We start from the raw sequence: 23,244 nt of genomic DNA on the forward strand, positions 1-23,244 counted from the left end.
AGTTACATGTGCCAAGTGATTTTTCACTCTTTTCAAAAGTTAGACTTTTAAAGATCAACCTTAAATGAAAGGACGTGAGCCATTCCCAGAAGTCGTGACTTAAATATGGAGTTTTGAAAGAAATGACATGGGTTTGCTCTCAGAGTCTGCTGAAACTGAATGCTCCAAGAAGAAAGAAAATGATTTTCCTTGATTTATTTTTCTTAAGGCAGTGTGAACGTGGGCATTGTAAAATGGCTGCTTACTTTGTAAGATCCCATTTTTTTGTATGTGTCGTGGTTACCCTAAAATCCATTAAGCTTGACCCTTTCTGGTGGAAGAGAAACAGTTTATTATGCAAAGGTCCCTCAAATCCTTTATGCTATGTGGGTTTATTTAATGATGTACATTTCAACCTCTGCCATCTGATACTCATGGGGAGACTTGATGTGTCTCCACCAAGAAGAAGTCATGACAGTGTCTTTAACAGACAGTTGAAATGACATGAAGGTAAGTAAATACATCTCAGTAAGTCATAGCATCATACAATAAGAGAATTGAAGAGGGAGTCCTTTTTATAAAAAATCTTCAGTTCACCCATCTCTTCTCACATCATGGCTATCAAATTTGCTATGATGGGTGATCATAAGTAGGTCTCTTCATATGACAGAAAGTCAAGGATTTTCCATAAAATGTGTATTTTAAATTATTTTATTAGACCAGTACATGTAGAGTATAAAAAATTTAAAATGTTTCAAGCTGTGATGAAAATACCGTGCTCATACACATGAGGTTATCACTGATAGAACCCAGACTTGCTGTACCTCCTACACACTCACACTCACACTCACACACACATACACACACACTGCACATGCACACACTCGCACACACTCACACACACACTGCACATACACACACGCACACGCGTGCGCGCGCACACACACACACACACATACACACACACTGCACATGCACACACTCACACACACTCGCACACACACACACTGCACACATACACACACGCACACGCGTGCACGCGCGCACACACATGCGCACACACACACGCACACACACACGAGTCTTTTGTTCCCTGCTGCTGGGCTCACTGGCCCATGGGCTTCTAGAGATTCTCCCGTCTACATCTGACCTTGTCATGGATACAGATGTGATCATCACCATACCCACCGTTATGTGGGTCCTAGGGATTCAGGCTCACGTCCTTAAAACCTGAGCAAGAATGCCGTTTGCCAGGCTTGGAACTTGCTGTACAGACCAGGTTGACCTTGAACTCACAGAGATCCACCTGCCTCTGCCTCCAGACTGCTGGGATTAAAGGCGTGCACTGCTGTGCCCAGCTAAGTACTCAACAGTAGGATTCCCTAATGTGTAATTAAATCCACTATTCTGTTAACTTAGAATTCTTCAAAATAACCAAGTCTTTCCAGACAAATCCACAATTCTAAGATGTACCCAGAGCAAATAAGTTCTCAGTGATAAAATACTATTGATCCCTTGTCACCAAGGACGTGCCCAGTAATAATTAGTTGTCATTCTTTCAATGCGGTTCTATTTCCTAGCTTCGCCCTAGGAAGGTTGGGGCTCGCTTGGAAGGTTGAAGGCTAAGCCTTTCTTGTGGACTATTTCCAGGAGAGAATCTCTACTCTAGCCATTTTCTCCATACGGGTGTCTGTCACACTTGCTTTCCTGGCCATGTATACAGAATGAGACTGAGATTAGATTGTAGTGTAGAGTCCCTGTAGTCTATCATTTCTGCATAATCAGCTACTCCAAAGCTTTTAGCCTTATCTCTGTGTCTCCTGGGACCTACACCTCATTAGAAAGCAACTTATCCAGAGTTCAGTCTCCTTAATTAGTCAGATTTCCACCCCTACCCATCTACAACACTGCTGAGAGTCATCTGCGAACAACCTGCCAGAGAGAGAGAGACTGTTTTCCCGGTAGACCTGAACTCTTATTAGAAAGGTTGTAGAGATTGTGTTTAGTGGGTTAGCATAGCAGTCATATAGACTGGTTTCGGCATAGTTTTAATCCTTTGTGATTTTCGTTTTCATTTTTTGAGACGGGGTTTCTCTATGTTAACAGCCCTAGCTCTCCTGGCACTCACTCGGTAGACCAGGCTAGACTCAAACTCAGAGATCCACCTGCCTCTGCCTCCTGAGTGCTGGGATTAAAGGCGTGCGCCGCCGCCACCCAGCTCCGTTGTGATTTCTAAGGGCTATTTAAGTACTGGAATGAGAACGATGTCTGAAGAAACGGGCATTAAAAGTTTCTTCCAATGGAGATGCCACAGGCATGATACAGCATAAGGTGGGCCATGGCGGATCCCATGATGGGGACAAACATGGACATGCCATCGGGTATAACTTACATGGGAAGGAAATTTTACTGGGGAGGGGAAGGGAGAGAGGGGGGAGCAGAGAGACAAAGAGAAACACACACACCGAGAGAGAGAGAGAGAGAGAGAGAGAGAGAGAGAGAGAGAGAGAGAGGACAGAGAGGCAGAGCTCCGTCTTCCTCCTCTGAGAAATTGTGGACAGAGAGCACAGGTGGGCAGACCGTGTCTCCTAAAAGGACCTTTGCACCTGTGTATAGAGCCAGGGTACCGCCTGCCACGCATTCAGGCATGGACACTCTGCCCGGTCCCCAAGGGCAGGGCCACGTATGCCTGGGTTACGGCGATAAATCCCTGAAGTGAGGACTGTTTGTTTTTGGTTTTTTTTCCTTTTCTTTTTCTAGCCCCCAGTGATGTCTCCCTCTGGACCTCTGTGTGACAGAAGCCCCTGAAGGGTGGGCCCAGCTCTCTGCCTTGAGCTCTTTCCCTCTCAGCTCATTTGGTGGCCCTGAGATTTGTGTCCTGAGTGTATCGACCTTCGTGCTAGCTGTCGTGTAGTTGTGTGGACATTGAGAATACACCTAACTCCCTAAGCAACATTAGTTCCCACCTTCACTATCCCTATACAGACGACGTGCTTCTTACTAGTTTTTCATGCCCCTAGAGAGGCTACCACTCCCCCCCCACCCCCACCCTCCGATCCCCACCCCGGCACACAGGCTGACACAGCCCCCTGATTCCTCCCATGTAATGTGTCAGCAAATCCCATAACCTGGGCCTCCTAAAGGTCCCAAACCCTCCATGGCACGCCTTATGAAATCCTTGAACTCCTAGGCAGAGACCCCCATCACCGTCAGGCATTGCTTCCAGTACCTTCCAGAAATGGACCCCAACAACCCACCCTCATGTCCTCCAAAGATCTGTTCTCTTCCCAGACATCAGAGTACTAAAAATCAAAGCAGACACAGTTGTTACGTTTGAAATTCTGCAGAGGCCTCCTATACCCTTAGAATAGAAGCCAGACACTCACGATTACCCTTTATGAATTGGCCCCCACCTGTTCCCCAGCCCGTGCCCCCAGTTCCTTCTACACATTGCCTTCTCCTGTGCCCTTCAACCCCTCCCCCATCTGTTCCACAGACCCACATGTGCTTCCTGGCTTGGGGGCCTTCGCGCTTTGTTGTGGGACTTGACAAGGTTGAGTCCATTCTCCTGAGCATATCACACATTCACACCCTAAAAGGAAGAGCCACAACACCCACCCACACCCCACACCCCCGGGACCATGCTGACCCTCCAACCCTTTAGTAACGTTTAGTAACTAGGAAGCTGTTTATTAGAGAGACCTATCTGTTTTGGGTCAGCATTAGTCCAGTTTGCTACATTGTATCCATTTCCGGCAGTCCAGTTTGCTACATTGTATCCATTTCCGGCAGAGATGTACTGTTGGGACCTTCCAATTGTTGTGGGGGGTGGGGAGAGACTATTAAGTGTTTGGCTACAGTTGGTAGAGTAGCAACAAGAATTGGACTGCCAGCTTTCTGTGGGTGATCAGTTGGAAAAGAAAATAGTGGAGGGTAAGGAGACAGCCATCCCAAGGTGGTCCACTCTCTTCACAGGAACAGAGGACTCACCTCCTTCTAGTCCTGTGAAAGCCAGATGGCTACTTTTTTTTTTTTTTTTTTTTTTTTTAAGAATACGAGTGCCCTTGGCTTCTCCTACTTTCCAAAAAGATTCAAAATAAGGGATAGGAAAAGTCTTTGTTCAATGTCTATGGCAAAGGTAACAGTCAAAGGTGCCTGTCACACTTGCGGTTAGCAGCTCTGTCCTGGGGGAGCCTGGACAGACTCCAGGGTCTTTAGGGTGTGGAATATTGTCCTTCATCTCTCTTTGCCCATCTCAGCGCTCACATTTAAGTCTAACGGGCATCTTAATAAAGTTAGCGGTGCTTCATTGGACATGAAATCCAGATGCAGCGATCAGGAGAAAAAGACCACTCACAGCTCTCAGGCAGAGGCCAGACTGCAGGAGTGAAGGGAGAGAGCCCTCTTGCAGACACAGGAAACCCTCGCTCCCCGCCGCTCAGTTCCCGGGGCTGCAGGAGTCACACCGGCTGGCACTTGGTGCTGTCCTCCTCCTGCTCCAAGGACTGGCCTGCAGATGTCATTGGCTATGACTTGGGGAAACAGGAATGTCTGACTCCTTGCTGTTCTGGGCTCCTGGTGTCATGGAGTCTGCTGCACTAAGGGGGTGCAGAAGAATTTCTGAGGAGATGAGGTCCACGTAAAGCCTGGTATGATACCACTGCATAAGCAGCAGCTGGCTCTTGGTGTTTGTGTTTGCCACTCAATGTCCTTTGTGCTGGGAGACGTCTCACCTTTGATCTGTTACTGGCTGCAACGCTTTCTTTGGGCTGAGGAAGTTAGCCTGCTTTGATTAGACTAGCACTCAGGAGGCTGGACCTTGGCAGGTCTTAGGATTCTTTTCTTTTAATGCACACTTTTGATTCCGACAGTCATTCCTTCCCCAATATTTGGTTCAGACTTCTATGTATTCATCAAGAGTTCTTTCTTCACCTGCCCGAATAGCAGGGCCTTGTTTGATTGAAATAGTTTACCGGTTTCCTGTGTTTGCATCATTAAATTTGCTTGGGTTACCACTCTAACTGTTCGTGCAGAAGCCTTTCATATTCATTAATAATTCATAAGCCCCACAGAATTACTTGAGACCTTCTTTAACCAAATATCTTGAGTCCTAACGTATCCGATGTCATTTCGGCTTCTAGTTTAGAACAATGAGACTTCTGTGGCTAGACTTGCTCTCGGGGGACCTTGAAGAGCTTTTCTTTCCTGTTTAGTGTTTCTTCTAAGTCCAAGATGCTTGAGAAACCTAGAACTTGGAAATACTACATAACAGACGTAACAAAATCAAGCCAATGAGGTGACTTTAGAAACTGATGAACACCCCGGGGGTCGGAGAAGATGGCTGCCTGTCAAAAGCCACCTGAACACAGGAGGACAAGGCCGGAAGTGACCGCCTGGCCAGAAGATGAGTGGCTGAGCCACATGACGGCTCCACCAGCCCATTAGGAAGACATGGCGAAGCCACGTGGCTATCCTGGGATTAGAAAACACACCTGGACTTTAATTGTTTTTGTGGAGTGAAGTGTTCGCGTCCCGGGAATAACGGAAACTTAGTAGGTGTTCTTCAAGACACCCAGTCAGTTGGGGTTGGATTTCTCTCCGCCTCTCTCTGTCTCTTTTCTGCTTCTTTCTTTCCTTCCTCCCTCCCTCCCCTTCTTCTTTCCCTCCCTCCCTCCCTTCCCCTTTTCCTTCTGCCATTCATCATTCCGCCTTTAGGTTGCATGGAACTCGAGTTAGTTTGTGTAAGGAACAAAAGGCCATTCTCCGTTGCTTCTTTCTATTTCGGCTTTTCCATTAAGCCCCGCACCCAGATCAATACTTATAAAGTAGAGCAGCGGGTCTCCTTGCTTCCTCATAATCGGGTAGAAGAACCTGTCTTCTTTTTGAATAATGGACGGGTTTTAGTACTAGTACCTATTAGAGGGATGAGGCCCATTTCCTGTACAAACCCATATCTTTACAAAATAAGATGCTATTGGAAGATAGAATGAATTTTTCAATCCCTCTGATTCGTACACAACTGTAGGGAGCCCTTATGGATTCGGGAAGGCAGGAAGAACAAAAGAAGTCTTTGTTCATTGGAGACTAGAATTTCCAAATGAACCAGAGTGACTCGCTCTCTGTCCTTGGGTGCAGCAGATTGCACTGGAGATAAATGGTGGTGAGCCCGGCGCTGCGCCTCACAATTCACAATTGTATTGTTGGCTGTTGTGACCACACAGCTGTTTTCTGGTTTTGTAAATCAAATCGTATTATCAAATGCTCTTGTCAGCTTGGGAAAACAGCACCCCCCAATGGGCAGGGTCACAAGCCCCTGTCACTGACCACTGACGTGCTCTGTGGGAGTATCTCCAGTATCTAATCATTCAGCTATGTGTCCTTCCATACTGCAGATTCCAAATGAATAGGCCAGGGGCGGGAGCAGAGAGTCTGCATTTTTGAAGGGCCTCTAAGAATGTTTTTATATGTGATTTGGTATGGATGCGTGTGGGAGCACAGGCCATAGCTAGCATGTAGAGGTCAGAGACTAGCCTGTGGGAGTCTGTCCCATCCTCCTCCATGTGTGGGTTCTGGGGATCAAACTCAGATCCTCAAGCTTGGCAGCAAGCACCCATACTTGCTGAGCCAGATCCCAAGCCCAGTATTCTGCATTTTCTTTGTGTGTGTGTGTGTGTGTGTGTGTGTGTGTGCGTGCGCGCGCGCGCGCACGCTGAGGCAAGAGTTTTTCTTTATACCCTTGGCTGTCCTGGAACTCACTCTGTAGATCAGGGCGGCCCGAATTCACAGAGATCCACCTGCCTCGGCTTCCCGGATGCTGGAACTAAAGGAGTGTGCCACCACCAACTGGCATATTCTGCATTTCTAGCAAGCCCCTTCGTGAAACTATTGCGGCTGATCATATTTTGAGTAGCAGGATTTCAAAAGAACTTTGTTTTAAATACCCCATTTTAATAATTTGGGAGTCGAAAGCGGAGGGACAAGATTTGGGTTGCAGTCCTGGAGAAACGCACCTGGGGCCTCAAGCATGTTAAGCCAAGCCTGCAGCCTGGCATTTGGCATTTCTAAGTGCACGTAATTCAATATGTCCCTTTTTGCAAAAGACTGTTTGATGCACGATAGCCTGGAGGAGCTGCTCTGTGCCAGGGCTGCCTCCCATATGCCCCATCTCCTCCCGTCTTAGCAGCCAACCAATGAGCAGCTCTGGTCCCGTTTCCTTGAGAATGGAAGTGTTTCACTCTGTCCCAGCCTTAATGCGCCTGGAGCCTAGCGCCATCCCTGGCACCTGGCCGATTCATGATTTGAATTGAATCAAGCTGAGTTGATTGACTTCATTAGAGCAATATGGAGATGACCTGGTTTTGTCTATTTATAATGGTGTGTTTCCTCTTTAAGGAATGTATTCTTTTTTTTTTTTTTTTTTTTTTTTTTTAATGTAACAAATTCTGTTGTCAGTAATTGCTGGCTCATTTCCAGGCGTACATACTTTTTAAATCATATTTGCTTAAGATGCATGAAGGTTGAACAAAGGTATTGTAAAGGCAGTAAAGACTTGGGGTGGGGAGGGGAAACCTCAGAGCACTTTCCTTAAAAACCACCTTTATTTTCACCTGTGCATCTGTGTCGGTGTGGAAGTGTGTGCTTTTGAGTATTGGTGCCCATAGGGGCCAGAGGAGAGGGATTCACCTGGAGTTGGAGCTCCCGGAGGTTGTGATCCACCCAGGTAGATGCTGGGATTTGAGCGTTGGATGCTGCTAACTACTGAACCACCTATCCAGCCCTCTAGAAGCTCTGTAATTCCTACGAATATGAAACAAATCCTGTCTATAATGAGAGGACTTTAGCAGCCATTCCTATTTAAGAATTTTGTACTGGGAGTTAAAGGGAAGGCACTTCTGAATGTTTTGACAGACTCAAGCCTGTTCCCCTCTACAATTCTGATTAGTCTCAAGGCGTCAATAAAATATGCAAATCTGGAATCCCACTTAGCCTATTTGTCTCCTAGAAGGATTTGAATAAATTGCAGTATCAGTCACAGCATTGAGTGAATGAAACTTGGATACTATACCTCATTGTTCCCTCCTGCTGTTGGGCTCTGCCAGTGCATTTTCTGAAAGCTTTATTATGTATAATTCACATACCACTCCGCTCACGCACGGAGTCTACTGTTGGCATGTGGCACATTCAGAGAGCTGTGTACCCGTCACTACAATCCATTTTAGACATTTTTATTATCCCTATTAAAAAAAAACTGCACCCCTCAGCAGTCACACACCACCAATTCTTCTGTCCTCCAGCAAGAGACAGTCACTGCTGTACCTCCTGTCTCTAGGTACATGAAGACCTCCTGTCTTCATGTTATGTAAATGGATTCATACAGTGCATAGCTCTTTGTGACTGGCGCCTTTTACGTAGCATCATATTTTAAAATTTCCTCCATGCTATAACATGGATTCAAATCTTGTTCTTTTTTTTTTTTTAATTTTGTTCCTTTCTTTAGCTGAATACTTTTCCAATGTATGGATATATGACAGTTTATCTATTCATTGACTGGTAGACATTTGCATTGTTTCGGATTGTTAGGATTAAAGCTGCAAGTTATTTTTATTTTTCTTACATCTGTACCTGGGGGGGGGGGGAAAGCTGAGTTATGAGTATGCATGTATGCATGCAGTGTGTGTGTGTGCATATGTGTGTGCGCGTGCGTGCGTGCGTGCATGCACACGCGCGCGCGCGGTGTGTTGTATATGCATGTAGGAGCCACAGGAGGAGACATTACCTGTCACTCTCCATCTACTTTGAGTTGGGGTATGAGGTTAGACCCTTCTGCTTGGGAGGCCAAGTGCTGGTATCCACTGAGCCGCCACCTGCCCAGTCCAGAGTCTTAGAAAAACAGTGTGTTTAACCTTTCGAGAAACTGTTTACAAAGTGACTACAACTTTTCACTCCTGCCAACAGTGTGTTAGGGTTCCAAATTATCCACGTCCCTCCCATCACTTGCTGTCATCTATCATTCTGAATATCCATGCTGATGTGTGTGAGCTAGTTTCTGTCTTTTTTTTTTTTTTTTTTTTTTTTTAATATGTTTATTTTTATTTTACGTGTGTCTGGGTGGTTTTGCCCTTATGTGTGTCTTGCGCCATGTGTATGCAGTACCGACAGAAGCCAGAAGAGGGCACCAGATCCCCTGGGCCTGGAGTCAACAAATGATTGTAAGCCATCACATGTGTGCTCTGAATGGATTCCAGATCCGTTACATGAGCAACAAGTGCTCCTAAGTGCCGAGTCAGCGCGAGCCTCCTCTAGTTAGCTTTTTCTCTGTTTCCCCAATATCCAGTGATCTCCAGCATCTTTTGTTGTCCTTGCTGACCCTCTGTCTATCATCTTCTCTGTCCTCTATTCAGAAGCACGAAATGAATTGCGTGAGTTCTTTATATATTTAGACTCACCTTCTTTTACAAACATTTTTCTCATTCTGGTCTGACCTTTCAGGGTTTTTGTTTTGTTTTGTTTTTTGCCTTTTTTTTGTTTTGTTTTGTTTTGTTTTTTTGTTTTTTGTTTTTTGTTTTTTTTAATAATGTCTTTTAAATCATGGAAGATACAAATGTTGATGGAAACCAAATTAATTTTTCTTTGGTTGGTCATATGCTTTGGATTGTTACATCCAAGAAACCAGTGTCATGATTGAGTCTTGTGCCCATAGGTCACACATTTGGCTCTTTAATCGGTTTTGAATTAACATGTATACCTGTGTTCTTGTATATTCTCAAGTGCTGTGATCTTGGCTACCACGCAAGTCTGAACAGAGCCCTCAGAACGTATCTCTCGGCAGAGTACAACCTTGAAACCTCCAGACATGAAGGCTTAGACATCATTGAAAATGCTGTTGACAACTTAGAGCCAAGGAGTGACAAGCAGAGATTCATGGAGATGTACCCTGCTGCCTTCTGCCCACCAATGAAGTTTGAATTTCAGTCTCATATGGGTGATGAGGTCAGTAACTGGTACTTTTTGTAAGAGTCAGTTGTTTTCTTCAGATGTCATATATTCTTCTTTGGGGATAGCGCCTCATACAGGCCAGGATGGCCTCGCACTCACTCTGTAGCCTTGGCTAGCCCAGAACTCCTGATCCTTCATCTTCCAACTGCTGAGGTTGTAGCGTAAGCTACCGCACTCAGCTGCCTTGCATGCTTCTTAAGATTTAGTAGGGTGTGTGTGTGTGTGTGAGTGTGAGTGCGTGTGTGTGTGAGTGTGTGCGTGCGTGCGTGTGTGTATGTGAGTGTATGCGTGCATGCGTGTGTGTGAGTGTGCGTGCATGTGTGTGTGCGTGAGTGCGTGCGTGCGTGCGTGCGTGTGTGTGTGTGTGTGTGTGTGTGTAATGTGCACCTGAGGGCAATTACCCACAGAGGTGAGGGAAGGGCATCAGATCCCCTAGAGTTGCAGGTCGATGTGGGTGCTGGGAATTGAACCTGGGTCCTCTGCTAGAGTGGTATATGTTCTTGTTACTGAGCTGTCTCTCTAGCCACTGCCATGTATTCTTTATATGAATTTAAGTTTCTATCCTGTTTTACAGGAGGAAAGAGACAAAAAAAGAAAAGACAAGAAAACCATTTTAACTGATCATGAATTATGTCAACATGTTATCTGTGAATATAGGAAACCAGGGGGAAAATTTATACAGCATGTTACTGTTACCAGTGATAAATAGGTAGATACATAAGTAGACAGATTTTCTGCATATATATAGATAATTGATATGTTATAGACGCATGGATAGGAGGTAGCTAGACATATGATAGGTGCAATATGTCTATACCTACTGTGTTTGTAATCAGTTTTATTTGTATTTAGTAAATTACTTGATGAAAAACTGAGTCCAGACCAAATATCTTTAATCTCAAAATACGATAGAAAGGCTACAAATCTGCTCAGATTTGTTTCAGATTTGGAACGTTTTGCACCTAGGATTTCCAGATTAGGAACTCTCAACAGGTAAAGGCTGGGTTAATCTCCCCTAATCCTCTGAAATCTGAATCATTTCCAGTAGGTGCAGTTCTTATACCAACATGAGATTTTCGCTTGTTTTTAAAATGGTATCTTGCTTTGAATTCACCATCCTCCTGCCTCAGCCTCCCGAATGCTGAGATTACAGGCCAACATACCCAGTGTCACACATACATGTTAACAAGCTTAGTGTTTATCCTACCCTTCACTATCTTTCCAAAATCAAATAGCTGCTGTTCTCATTTTCCATTGTGGGTATCCTAAGCATGGGATGGTAAGAGTCACAGACATGTCTTCAGTCAGCCTTTCTCTTATGTTAATGAGGTAGGTGCATCCCTTTCTTATGGCCATCTGTGCTAGGATTGCCCCAAGAGAAGGAACTTTCTTCAGGCAGGGCCGTTTCTGTGGCAGGAAGATAAAAAGGAAATATCTGTTTGTTTCATGTGCAATTTTAATGATGCTTTCATTTTGACCAAGTCTATCATTGAAATCTTGCCCAAAATATCTCCTTCCAACACCTAAGATAATTTGCCTTATGATGTCTATGGTGAGTCATGTGATTTAACCGATACTGGCTAGCAGCCATGATGGAAAGATACTTAGAAAAAAAAGACACTTTTTTGAGTGTTCTATACCTGTATACATTGTATCATTTCATTCTCACAGTGGGTCATGTGATTTAACAGATAGCAGCCTTAATTGAAAGATACTTTTTTATAAATAAGGCACTTTTTTGAATATTCTGTATCCATATACATTGTATCATTTCATCCCCGCATCAGGGAGTCTTATTGTTGCCTTCTTACCGAGCAGGATACTGAAGTTGCACAGCTTGCAACAGGTAGAAGGCAGAGCTGACATGCAGCCACAACTGCCTGGCTGCAGAGCCCACACCCTAGCCTGCAAGCCTCGTGATACCCTCCCCCTTTCCTTCTGCCCGGCAGTCCATCCACCTGAACTGTCCTTTACCCCCGGTCCTCTCCCCAGCGGCCATTAGGATTCCAAAAGTAAGACACCAGCACAGGCTCAGTCTCAAATCCTACTGCTCACAGAGCAGAGCTGCCTGCAGCCATTGCCTTCCCTGAGAGCAACTGGATCACAGCAGCATTCTGTGCTCATTGCTCACATCTAAGTCTGTTTAAACGTGGAGCTGTAAGGTGGCTGTTGAACATGAAGACGTAGCCAGGCAGGGTGGCACATGCCTGTCCCAGCACCTAGGAAATGGGAAGATTTTAAGTAAAGGCCAACCTGGGCTACACAGTAAGAGCCTGTCTCAAACAGTAATGTTCTAACCAGAACACTCGGGATCAAGAGAGTTGACATGGCTCCTGTATGTGGCATTTAAGTATGAGACCCAGCCAGTCTGTCTCGCTGGTGTGATTCCCTCTGTGTTCAGTGAGAGACCACCTCAAAACACCCTGGAAAGCAATAGATAAGGACATCGCAGAGCTGACGGCTGGCTTCCGTGTACACACAAACAGGCGAGCACATGCATGTATAGACTCGCGTTCGCACCCAAACCCGATAACTGATCCTCGTGCTTCTGAGGTTGGTGGCCGTGCCTGCCCTAACTGCACTTTCTGCTTCTGTCCAGGTGTGCCAGGTCAGTGCCCAGCAGCCAGTCCAGGCGGAACTCATGCTCCGGAACCAACAGCTACAGTCCCGGCTGGCCACACTCAAGATTGAGAATGAGGAGGTGATGGTGCTCACTGTGGTGAAAGGAGGGTGCTCCCTGGGAGGGTGTGTGTGTGAGAGAGAGAGTGCTCCCTGGGAGGAAGAGAGGGTGCTCCCTGGGATGGAGGATGTATGTGTGAGAGAGAAAGAGAGTGCTCCCTGTGGTGAAAGGAGGGTACTCCCTGGGAGGGTGCTCCCTGGGAGGGTGCTCCCTGGGAGGGTGTGTGTGAGAGAGAAAGAGAGTGCTCCCTGTGGTGAAAGGAGGGTACTCCCTGGGAGGGTGCTCCCTGGGAGGGGGTGTGTGTGAGAGAGAGAGTGCTCCCTGGGAGGAAGAGAGGGTGCTCCCTGGGATGGAGGATGTATGTGTGAGAGAGAGAGTGCTCCCTGTGGTGAAAGGAGGGTGCTCCCTGGGAGGGTGTGTGTGTGTGTGTGTGTGTGTGAGAGAGAGAGAGAGAGAGAAAGTGCTCCCTGGGAGGAGGTAAAAGTGCTCCCTAGGAGGGGGTAAGCATGCTTTCTGGCCCCCTGGGATCTGAACTCACTCGCCCCTAAGCTGGAAGACATGTTCACATGGCCTCAGCATCATTGTCCATCTGCAGTCAATGTCCTCACCATACCCTTCACTATCAGGGTTCTGCAAGACTCTCCACGGACGATAAATATAAGGGTTCTGCATAGCTCTGTAAATGAGTATTTTTCCAAAGTTGACTCCCTGTACATGTAAGCAGTTTGTCTCCTCAAACTATATAGTTCATATTGAAAATAGCTCCCTGGATTATCTAATTCATCGCATATGTCCAAATATATAGTCATATGTAGAATGTGATCTTGTCTTCCAAAATTAGAAATCCCCCCACCCCCTGCTTATGCCTTTCCATAGTTTCTCGATTTTTGGTACTGAATGTGGCATTGCTTATAAAATTAGTGCAAAAAAAATTCACACTGGAAATAGTGCTTAAAGGGGGGTAGAAAAATGATTATTTGCTGACATATTTAAAATATAGACTACAAAATGTGAATTATCTTTATATGGTGAGACTGGAAAAAAATTGCATAATTCAGATGCTTGTTTTTACCATTGACTATGACACACGTATGAAAACAGGACCCTGAACGGTGATTTGTAGGAACCCGGAACTGACCTGTGTTTGCAGCAGACCCTGAGGTGGAGAGGAGTAAAGCACACAGGATAAGGAGCTGGGCAGTTGGCTAAGAGGTTGCAGAATGTTTGGGCTGCCATGAGAGCCAGCGTCCAGATCCCATCACCCTTGTGGTGAGGCCAGGGGTGTCAGCTCCAGAGTCCAGCACTTTCTTCTGGCACCTCCGTATGCAGCCTGCTCACACCCCTGCACACTCCCCTGCACATACACTAGATAGATAGATAGATAGATAATAGATAGACAGACAGACAGATGATAGATAACCAGAAGATAGACAGACATGATAGTTAGACAGATGATAGATATTGATAGATAGATGGGAGAATAAAAAGTTAAAAATTTTTTAATTTATTTTATCAACTATCACTGCCTGGAACTCCAGGGGATCCTGTGGCCTGTTGCAGATTCCCTAGGCATATATATAACACAAAATGTACATACACACAGGCACAGACATTCATAAAGAAAAATAACATTGTGTCTCTACACCATTGCAATTTGATCAAAACCTACTGTTATGTATTTTGTTTTATTTGGGGATTTTTGTTTGTTTTGTTTTTTGCTTTTATTCTTACTGGCGAAACCAAAGGAGTCCTTAATCAAGATGGAACTTTAGCTATTTCTATGTAAAGCAGCAGTTCTGAACCTATGGTTCAAGATCCCTCTAGGGTCAAATGACCCTTTCATTGGGATTGTCTGAAACCATCTGAGAACACAGATATTTACATTATGATTCATAACAGTAAAAAAAAATTAGCCATGAAATAGCAATGAAAATAATTTTATGGTTATGGGTCACCACGATATGAGGGACTGTGTATTGATGGGTGCCAGCATTAGGAAGGTTGAGAACCCCTGGTTGTAAGGTCAGTGCATAAATGAGCTTTTACAGAAGATGTAATCATTCTCTTTGAAGTCTTGGTTTCGGAGCTACAGCTTTGGCAAGAAAACAGGAACCATGAAATACTCACTGGTCTTTTGCAAAGTGCCTGGTTGTTTGTATATCGTGGCCCTCAGTGTTTGTTACTGGTTTTGTTTTGTTTTGTTTTGTTTTGTTTTTTTTGCTTTCTTATCTTCTGGCTAATTCATTTGGGAAATCCTCTCAGAACTCATGGAAAATGCCGTGTTATACACAGGGTCAAAGCTGGCAGGCTACAGATTTGTTTTATTTGGCTTTGAACTTTTTAGTTGTTTTAAAATAATAAATCAGGCAGCCAGTGGTGGTGCACGCCTTTGATCCCAACACCCAGGAGGCAGAGGCAGGTGGATCTCTGAGTTCAAGGCCAGCCTGGTCTACAAAGCAAATACTAAGACAGCCAAGACCAGGGCAGGTGGGCCTGAGGGGAACAGATTTTTCTCAGACAGCTGAAGGCAGCGACTGTGGGCTAAGAGCCCCTGGGCAATGATGCTGTTGTTACCCTTGTGTTAAGCTCTGTCGCTGCTGAAAATGAATTTTTCTTATCTTTTTTCTTTTCTTTCTTTTTTTTTAGATTTATTTATCACACACAGTGTTCTGTCTGCATGTATCCCTGCATGCCAGAAGAGGGCGCCAGATCTCATTACAGATGGTTGTGAGCCACCTTGTGGGTGCTGAGACTTGAACTCAGGACCTCTGGAAGAGCAGGCAGCACTCTTGACCCCTGAGCCATCTCTCCAGCCCCGAGAATGAATTTAAAAACTAATAATAATCAAGCGGCCCCGGTGTTTATAAATACAGCCTCAGATGCTGGCAGACACAGTAGTGTGACCCCCGCTGCAGTGGTTCTGGGGCAACCACCTCCCCCACAACAGAAGCCACAGAGAGCAACAATCTTAGCTCTGTGATACCACATCCAGTGCAGACGGGGTCAGGGGTGTCTGTACCACTGTTAAGGGATGAGGAGAGAGGGGGAAGGGCAAGGCAGGATGCTGCATCTGCTCTCGGCGTCTGGGGACTGCACTGACATAGTTCCCATAGCCTAGGCACAAATCCAATCTGCGTGTGAGTGTGTGTGTGTGTGTGAGAGAGAGAGAGAGAGAGAGAGAGAGAGAGAGAGAGAGAGCATGCGTGCATGCATGTATGGCATTGATGACAGGTTTCAAGCCAGTATTCCTCCAGGAGAGATGCAGGTACCTTTCACATACGATAATGCGCTCCAGCTCATGCAGCAGGGACTCTGAGACCACTGCACCCCAGCACAGTGGCTTAAATTGAAAGGACTGACAGCGCCAACTGCTGACGGGGATGTGAAGTAGCGGGATTCTCCACCAGGCCGGACGGGCGGGAATATAAGTAGCGTCTTTTTGGAGAGCGATCTGGCATTGTCCATACTCAGCGATTCTGCCCATGTGTGTGCGGCCCAACAAAATTTGTGTTCATCGCGATTTAATTCCTAAAAGATCCCAACTAAAAGTTGGTCAATCTTATTGATCACAGGGCCGAATTATGATTTATGCTGGCAATAAGTATCAAGTAGTGAAATACTGTATTCACGAGAAGTGAATCTCACTGACATTGCGCAAAAGAAGTCAGATATAAAGATATATTCTACACTATTCCATTTCTGTAAAACAGCACCAAAGCATTAGACAGGCAGGTAATGGTGGGCTGGGCGTGTGGCCTTGTAGCAGAGAACCTGCTCATGGCACAAATAAGCTACTGGTTTTGCTTCTCAATAAGGAAAAGAAAAAGACAGGAAGCCAGGCAGGAGGGAAGTTGGATACACTGAGAGGAAGAAATGTGAAATGTGGCAATTTTATTTGAAGGACAGTGAGTGTGAGGTGTTTACATAGGCATGTTCACTTTGAGATTATCCATCAGTCTATACGGTCTATGTATTTTTTTTCCTGTTTGTAGGTTTACTTTAATTTAAAAGGTAATAGTAAACAAAAGTGAAATTGGGAGTCTCCTGTGGTCTGTGAGATTGGGCACAGATTTGGTGATCCGAGGTCCAGTTGATCTGTGTCTCTTCCCCAAACCCAGCACACTCTGAAGTCACCTCTCCCAGAGGGACAGGCTCTCCCTGAGAAGTGCAAGATTCACAGAACGATACGCTAATGAGAGGAATGTTTTTCCTATCCCCAGGTCAAGAAAACGACGGAAGCCACCCTGCAGACGATCCAGGACATGGTCACGATTGAGGACTACGATGTGTCCGAGTGCTTCCAGCACAGTCGCTCCACCGAGTCCGTGAAGTCGACTGTGTCTGAGACCTACCTGAGTAAGCCCAGCATCGCCAAGAGACGAGCTAACCAGCAAGAAACAGAACACTTCTACTTCATGGTACGCCCTGCCCTGCCCCGCCCCGCCTGACCCTGGCCCGCCAGCCTCTCCCTACAGAGCCTCTATCATGATGCCAGAGTCTCCTGGGGGCCTTGATTTAAAAATATGGTCACCGGAGCATCCTCAAAGTCCAGACTGAGCCAGTCTGGGTAGACATTAGGAGGTGGGGTTTCTCTAAAACAGATGGGGGGGGCATCTTGAGCAGGTGTGAGGATGTGTTACTCCTCCATCTTGTTTTTTTGGAGACGGTTTCTCTCTGAACCTGGGGCCAACTGGCCAATGAGCAACCAGGGATCTTCCTGTCCCCACCCCACCCTAGTGCTGGGATTACTGATAAACTGCCACACCCAGTGCTGGAGATCTGAGTTCAGGTTCTCCTGCTTCCATAGCCATCACTTTCCCCCAATCTTCACATGGGTACATGTCCCGGGGAGGCGGGGGGGGGGGGGGATGGAGGGGAGGGTGCTAAAACGCAGCCTTTACAACAGGTCTGGGGAAGAAGGACCCAGACCCTGCGTCTCAGATGGGCTCTCAAGGGATGGCCAGCTCGGCTAGACTAGACACCACACTTGGAGTAGCAGAACCCTAGGAAACAGACCAAGCAGCTGGGCTTGAGTGTTCCTCTGGGGAGTCTCTGGGCCCGGGATGGCTTTAAGTTTTCCCCTTGGCTTTTGCAGAAACTCCGAGAGTTCTTGGAAGGCAGCAATCTCATCACAAAGCTTCAGGCCAAGCACGACTTACTACAGAGGACTCTTGGAGAAGGTCGGTTACCGGGAGCAAATGGGGAAATGATTTGGCTGGGGTATCGTGTCATGGGTGTTCTTTGAAGAATGTGAAGTGAGTGTGAGTGTGTGTGTGTGCGCGTGTGTGTGCGTGTGTGTGTGCGTGTGAACGTGTGTGTGAGCGTGTGAGTGTGTGTGTGAGCATGTGTGTGAGTGTGTGTGAGCGTGTGAGTGTGTGTGAGCGTGTGAGTGTGTGTGAGCGTGTGTGTGTGTGTGTGTGCGCGCACGCGCGCGCGTTTAGGTTAGGCTGATGTGTTTCACTGATAATTGTGTTGTCTCTGAAGCCATTTTAAGCCTAGAGGTAAATTCAAGGAGGAGGAGTGAGGTGGCTCCTTTGGGGGAGGGACCCAATCTACTGGCCTCAATCTCTGCATCAGGTTTCTCTGCCCTCCAGCCTCACCCCTGTCCATTTGAATGGGCTGGTACCTGTCCCATCTGTTGCCTTTTGGGATTCTAGAAACCAGTTTGTCCGGTCTGGGTGATTTTCTTTTTCTTCCTTCAGGCATTGTCGGTAGTTGACAAACGTTCTGATGGTGTATATAGATTGCTCTGTGTGGTAACAGAAACAATAGCATTAATACTGATGGAATACACCAGAGCCAAGCACTGTTCTGACTACAGTCTTAACTGGGAACGATTAGCTCTTACAAATGAGGTGAGGGTGAGGGTGGACTACACACTAAGAGGCTATGTAAATATCTCTGCTCCCCTTAAAACAAGTCTACACAGGCAGAGCCCTAATTACGTGTCTTGGGGTCTAAAGTGGCATGGCTAGAAAGGTAATTCAGCCAATAAGAGCACTTGCTGGTTCTGAGTTTGGTTCCCACACCAATATGGTGGCTCGTTCTGGTTCCTGGGGATTCAATGCCATCTTCTGACCTCTGCAGGCACCCACACACCCACACACACACACACACACACACACACACACACACACACACACACACACAGAGAGAGAGAGAGAGAGAATGCTTACATGCATACATTCCTGTACATAAAATAAAAATACATCTTTTTTAAAAAACAAGTTTTTTAAAACTTGTTCCTAAGTTCTTGCCTCCTACATTCTGGAACCTTCCTTGCCCACAAGGCAGTGTGCTTACCACTTTACCTTACTGCTTGCTCCAAAGGACCTGTAATCCTCAGGGAATGGTCACATGGGGAAAGGTTGTCATGCATGACCTCAGGCTCCCCAAGGTCTGGGTTCAAAGGTAGCCATACCTAAGAAAAAGGTTTTGTTTAAGTGTTAAAACGCTCCCAAGAAAAATAAGATAGCCAAATGTAATGTATCAACTTCAATTAAAATCTGAACCAAAAGGCAAAACTTATGAAGGCCATTTTAAACATAATGGGAAATGGGCATAATCTATATGATTATATATTATATATATTATTGACTTAATTTTCCTATGTATCGTAATGGTCATAAAGAGGACTATTTTTATTCTTTAAGGGGAAAAAAAAAGCTTCTAAAAGTCCGCATTGTCCATGACTTTCTTCCCTGTGGCAGGGCTAGGGATTTTTAAAAGAAGACACACACACACGCACACACACACGCACACACACACACACACACACGCACACACACTCACACACACACACACACACACACACGCACACACACACTCATGAAATCTAAGTGAAGACAGTCAGCATATTCCTTATACTATTCTTTGAGTCTTCTGTAGGGTTAAACATTTTTTTTTTTTTTTTTAGCTTTTTTAATCTCTGAATAGCTTTCTTGTAAAATCATGTCCTAGTTTTGTGGTTATATATTTTTTCCTATTTGTCTGATAATAAATCCCCCTTTTTCCTCCCATTTTGCACAAGTGCCCGGGATTTCAGACAGTGCCCTCAAGGTCCCTCGCTGCCCCCAGAGCATAACTTTCTCCTCGGTGCTGAGAAATGCTTCCACTCAAGGCTCTTTCTCCGAGCCTGAGAGCCACTGTGGCCATGGTGGGGTGGAGGGGATTGAGCCCTGGCTGCCCTCACTCTTGGCACAGTGCTCAGCAAGTGTTAACGTGGCTTGGAGGAGCAGCCCTCTGAAGCCTTCATGGTAGTCACTGAGCATCAATTCTTTATGTCTCCGAGAGAGAAAAGCCCCACTTGTTAATGGCGCTCCCCATGCCATTCTTGGAGTGGGCTACATTTTGGCCTTGTAGGCCGAGACCATTTGCCAAAGGCTGCCTTAGCCACACTGTGTAAAGCTGTCACACCTTGTGAACACTGAGCCAGGATCCCTTTGTCTTGGAATTCCTCTCAGTGGGTTTGGGTGTCCCCCACGACGCGGCTTAGTTACACTCAGTTAAGTCTGTGGAAGGGACCTGGAGGGTCTTCATGGGGCAGCGTGTACTAACTGGGCACAGAGCTCTGCAGCTCTTAGCTCTGTAACTTGGGCCAGCTTGACAGTACATCAGCGGCTGGCCTTTCGTTTGACCCTCGAAGAGAAACTGAGCACAGCAGACACACCCACTTTTGAAGAGGTTAGGCCCAGTAACCCTGCCAGCTTTCCATGTTAATAGGCTTACCAGGAATGAGACTAGGAGGGCTAAGGGCGTCTGTCCATGGGAAAACAGCCCGATGATGAGCGCTTAGGACAGAATCCAAGAATCTGGTTAAATAAGGTTAGTAGTCCAGGATGAAGGGGTTTGTGTGCACGGACTGGCTTGACTTTTCAGATAGGAATGCCTCTCAGTTCTCCCAGACTTGCTGCTGCAAACAACAGCCTTCATAGTAGAAACAAATAGCCCTGCCCCGGGATTTAGCTGTTGATCATCCACAGATGAAACTCTAACTACAGACATGTGTTTGGCCTGCTTGCTGCCTGCTCTTGGCAGGCTACCAGTGGCCTACTCAGTTCTTTGATTTACAACACACTGAAGCAACTGAATCAGACTCCTAAAGGGGCATTCCCCAAACTCAGACTCCCAAGACTTTAAAAAAACACCCAAATAGAGAGAAGGAATACGTAGGTTATGGAAGCCCCACCTCTACCCCACCCCGCCCCAAAGCATTTCTTTTTTTTTTTTTTTTTTTTTTTTTTTTTCTTAATGGAACTTGAACCAGCCACAGATATATATATATATATATCGTCTGGTAATGTGTTTTTATATTCACATCAGGTTCTTTGCGTGAGGTATTTGGAGGTAAGAGGGTGGAAATATCTGAACAATTTTTGCTAAACAGAAAAATGTGGTGGTGGGAGCCATGCTCTGTTACATTGTTTCTTGTCCTGGGAATGACATTTTTTTTTTTTTTTTTTTTTTTTTTGACAAAGGAATTAAGTAGGTTATCTTGGAATAATCCATTGTCTGCTTTTGAGTAGGAGTACAAATATTCTTTCAAAAGAGAATCGGATTGTGAATAATTATGTCTTTTTACAAAAGCACCCCAGTAGTCGACAGAGTTGAGGAAGAAAGGGGGTTGGAAAGTATTCACCGTGGGACTTCATCAGTCACTCATTAGGGGACAAATCAATGGTCCAGTTCAAGCTAGGCATATTTTAAATATTATTCTCCAGGGTTTTTTCTCTTACCTCAAGTTGCCCCAAACCTTCACTTTGAATAAAATGTATTTAAGTGCATTTTATTCCCTTCAGAATTCTGAAGTAAAATGTAAGAGGATTAAAAGAAGCCAGTTATCCCAGATTGCAGTTCCAGAATTTACAGACAGAGGCAGGAGGATGGAGTTTGAGGTGAAGCCTGGGATACAGAGCAAGGCCAGCCTGTGAATAACAACCCTCCCTGCCCCGAATAAACAGTCGCAAGGAGCTGTTTGTACTAAAAGAAAAAACTTTGCCCTGGATCTTTTTGCCTGGGGTGGGGGTGTGGGGACTGTAGTTTTTAATAATTAAATGAGCTTCAATCTTATTTAACTTGTTTGACTGAAATCTAGTCCTTAGACCACCAGACGCTTTGGCAATTCTTTAGGAAGGCAAGTCTTCCTTGTTCATGTGTTACTGATCTTCTAATGATGATGCTGATTGAAAACTAAAACCCATTCATCAGTTGAGGTGTACTCAGGACTGTTCCCTGGAAAAGTCATCAATGAGGTCATGCAGTTATGCTGTGACTCCCATAACACCTGCTCTCAGCTCTCGATTCAAAATGTATCTTGTTTACGTTTTTAATTTTTCATCTCATACCGTCAACCATCAATAGAAGGAGCATAAAAATAGAAACCGTCTTACCATTTACCATTCATCTTTTCCTCAGTCTGGGAACTAATTGGTTGGGATATTTGAGCAAAAACAGCAAAATCTCCAGGCTATAAAATATTTCATTTTTAATAATCACCAGTTTTTCTAGTATCCAACCGTGTGAATGTAATTAGACTGTCTTCCTCAACTTAAATGGGTAGATAGCTACTAATTTGCATATTCACACATCGGTGTAATTTTTCATTGAGGTCTTCATTATTTTATTTTAGCCATCCTGGGAAGGTAAAGCTGGGGCCCATTCCTTCCTTGTAGGACTGACTATTCCCATGTTCAGGTGGGAAAACAAGAGTTGGGCATGTCTGTCCACATGCCTGTGGAGGCCTCAGAGATGAGCATAGGCTATCTTTCTTGATCACTCCACACCTTGTGTGTCTGAGACAGGGTCTCTCACTCACATAAGAGCTCACCAGTTGGCTTAGCTTTTACATAGACATTGGGATCTGAACTCAAGTTCTTATGCTTGCATGGCAGGCACATCACCAACTGAGCCACCTTCCCAGTGTCAAAACTTAGCTCTGCGCGTGCGCGCGCGCGCGCGTGTGTGTGTGTGTGTGTGTGTGTGTGTGTGTGTGTGTGTGTGTTAGTGATGAGCATTGAACTCACGGCCTCTTGGATGCTCAGTCAAGTGCTCTACCACTGAGTCTGCATCCCCACCCCAACTGCTACAGTTTTTACGGTAGTGTAGTACAGTGCTTGGGATTTCAGATCTGTAATTAAAATAAAACTCAAGCCTAGTGCCGGGTCCACGCCACACTAACACGACCTGGGACAGGTCATGTTCTTATGTGCTCCGCCTCTTTTGTAAAATAAGAAAAATAACAGAAGCTGTTTCATAAGTTATGAAAACTGTGAGTTAACATCTAATATCAAGTGCTCAGCCCAGGTATGTAATGCATACAAATACAGCCTGCAATCCAAGGATATATAGTGTCACTCTGTCTCAAATTAGTATGGAAATACATAGTCCTTCAAACGCCGGGCAGAATTTTACAATGTGTAGGTCGTTTATTCAAATAGTTTCCGGTCTGTTTTTACTAATATATCACACCAAGGTCATGATAAGGCACTGAACGCAACGATACAGTATAGATGAGCCAGATAGTGTCTCTACCCTCAATCCTTTGTTCATCCCACTGATTTACCCTAGGTGGTCTCAACCTTGTCTGCCCT

General features: G+C 45.5%; 1 protein-coding gene across 2 annotated transcripts in view; it reads left to right on the forward strand.

Moving 5' to 3' along the window:
• Positions 1-23,244, forward strand: part of Srgap1 (SLIT-ROBO Rho GTPase activating protein 1) — a 220,131-nt gene that overhangs the window by 158,395 nt on the left and 38,492 nt on the right. For both annotated transcript variants that reach the window (XM_051176164.1, XM_051176165.1), the window contains exons 7-10: positions 9,748-9,969; positions 12,575-12,676; positions 16,876-17,073; positions 17,751-17,835. In XM_051176164.1, coding sequence (XP_051032121.1) covers positions 9,748-9,969; positions 12,575-12,676; positions 16,876-17,073; positions 17,751-17,835 — 607 coding nt within the window. The remainder of the gene's footprint in view (positions 1-9,747; positions 9,970-12,574; positions 12,677-16,875; positions 17,074-17,750; positions 17,836-23,244) is intronic.

This window comes from Phodopus roborovskii, unplaced genomic scaffold (assembly GCF_943737965.1).
Source record: "Phodopus roborovskii unplaced genomic scaffold, PHOROB, whole genome shotgun sequence".
In the NCBI taxonomy this organism is placed as follows: Eukaryota; Metazoa; Chordata; class Mammalia; order Rodentia; family Cricetidae; genus Phodopus; species Phodopus roborovskii.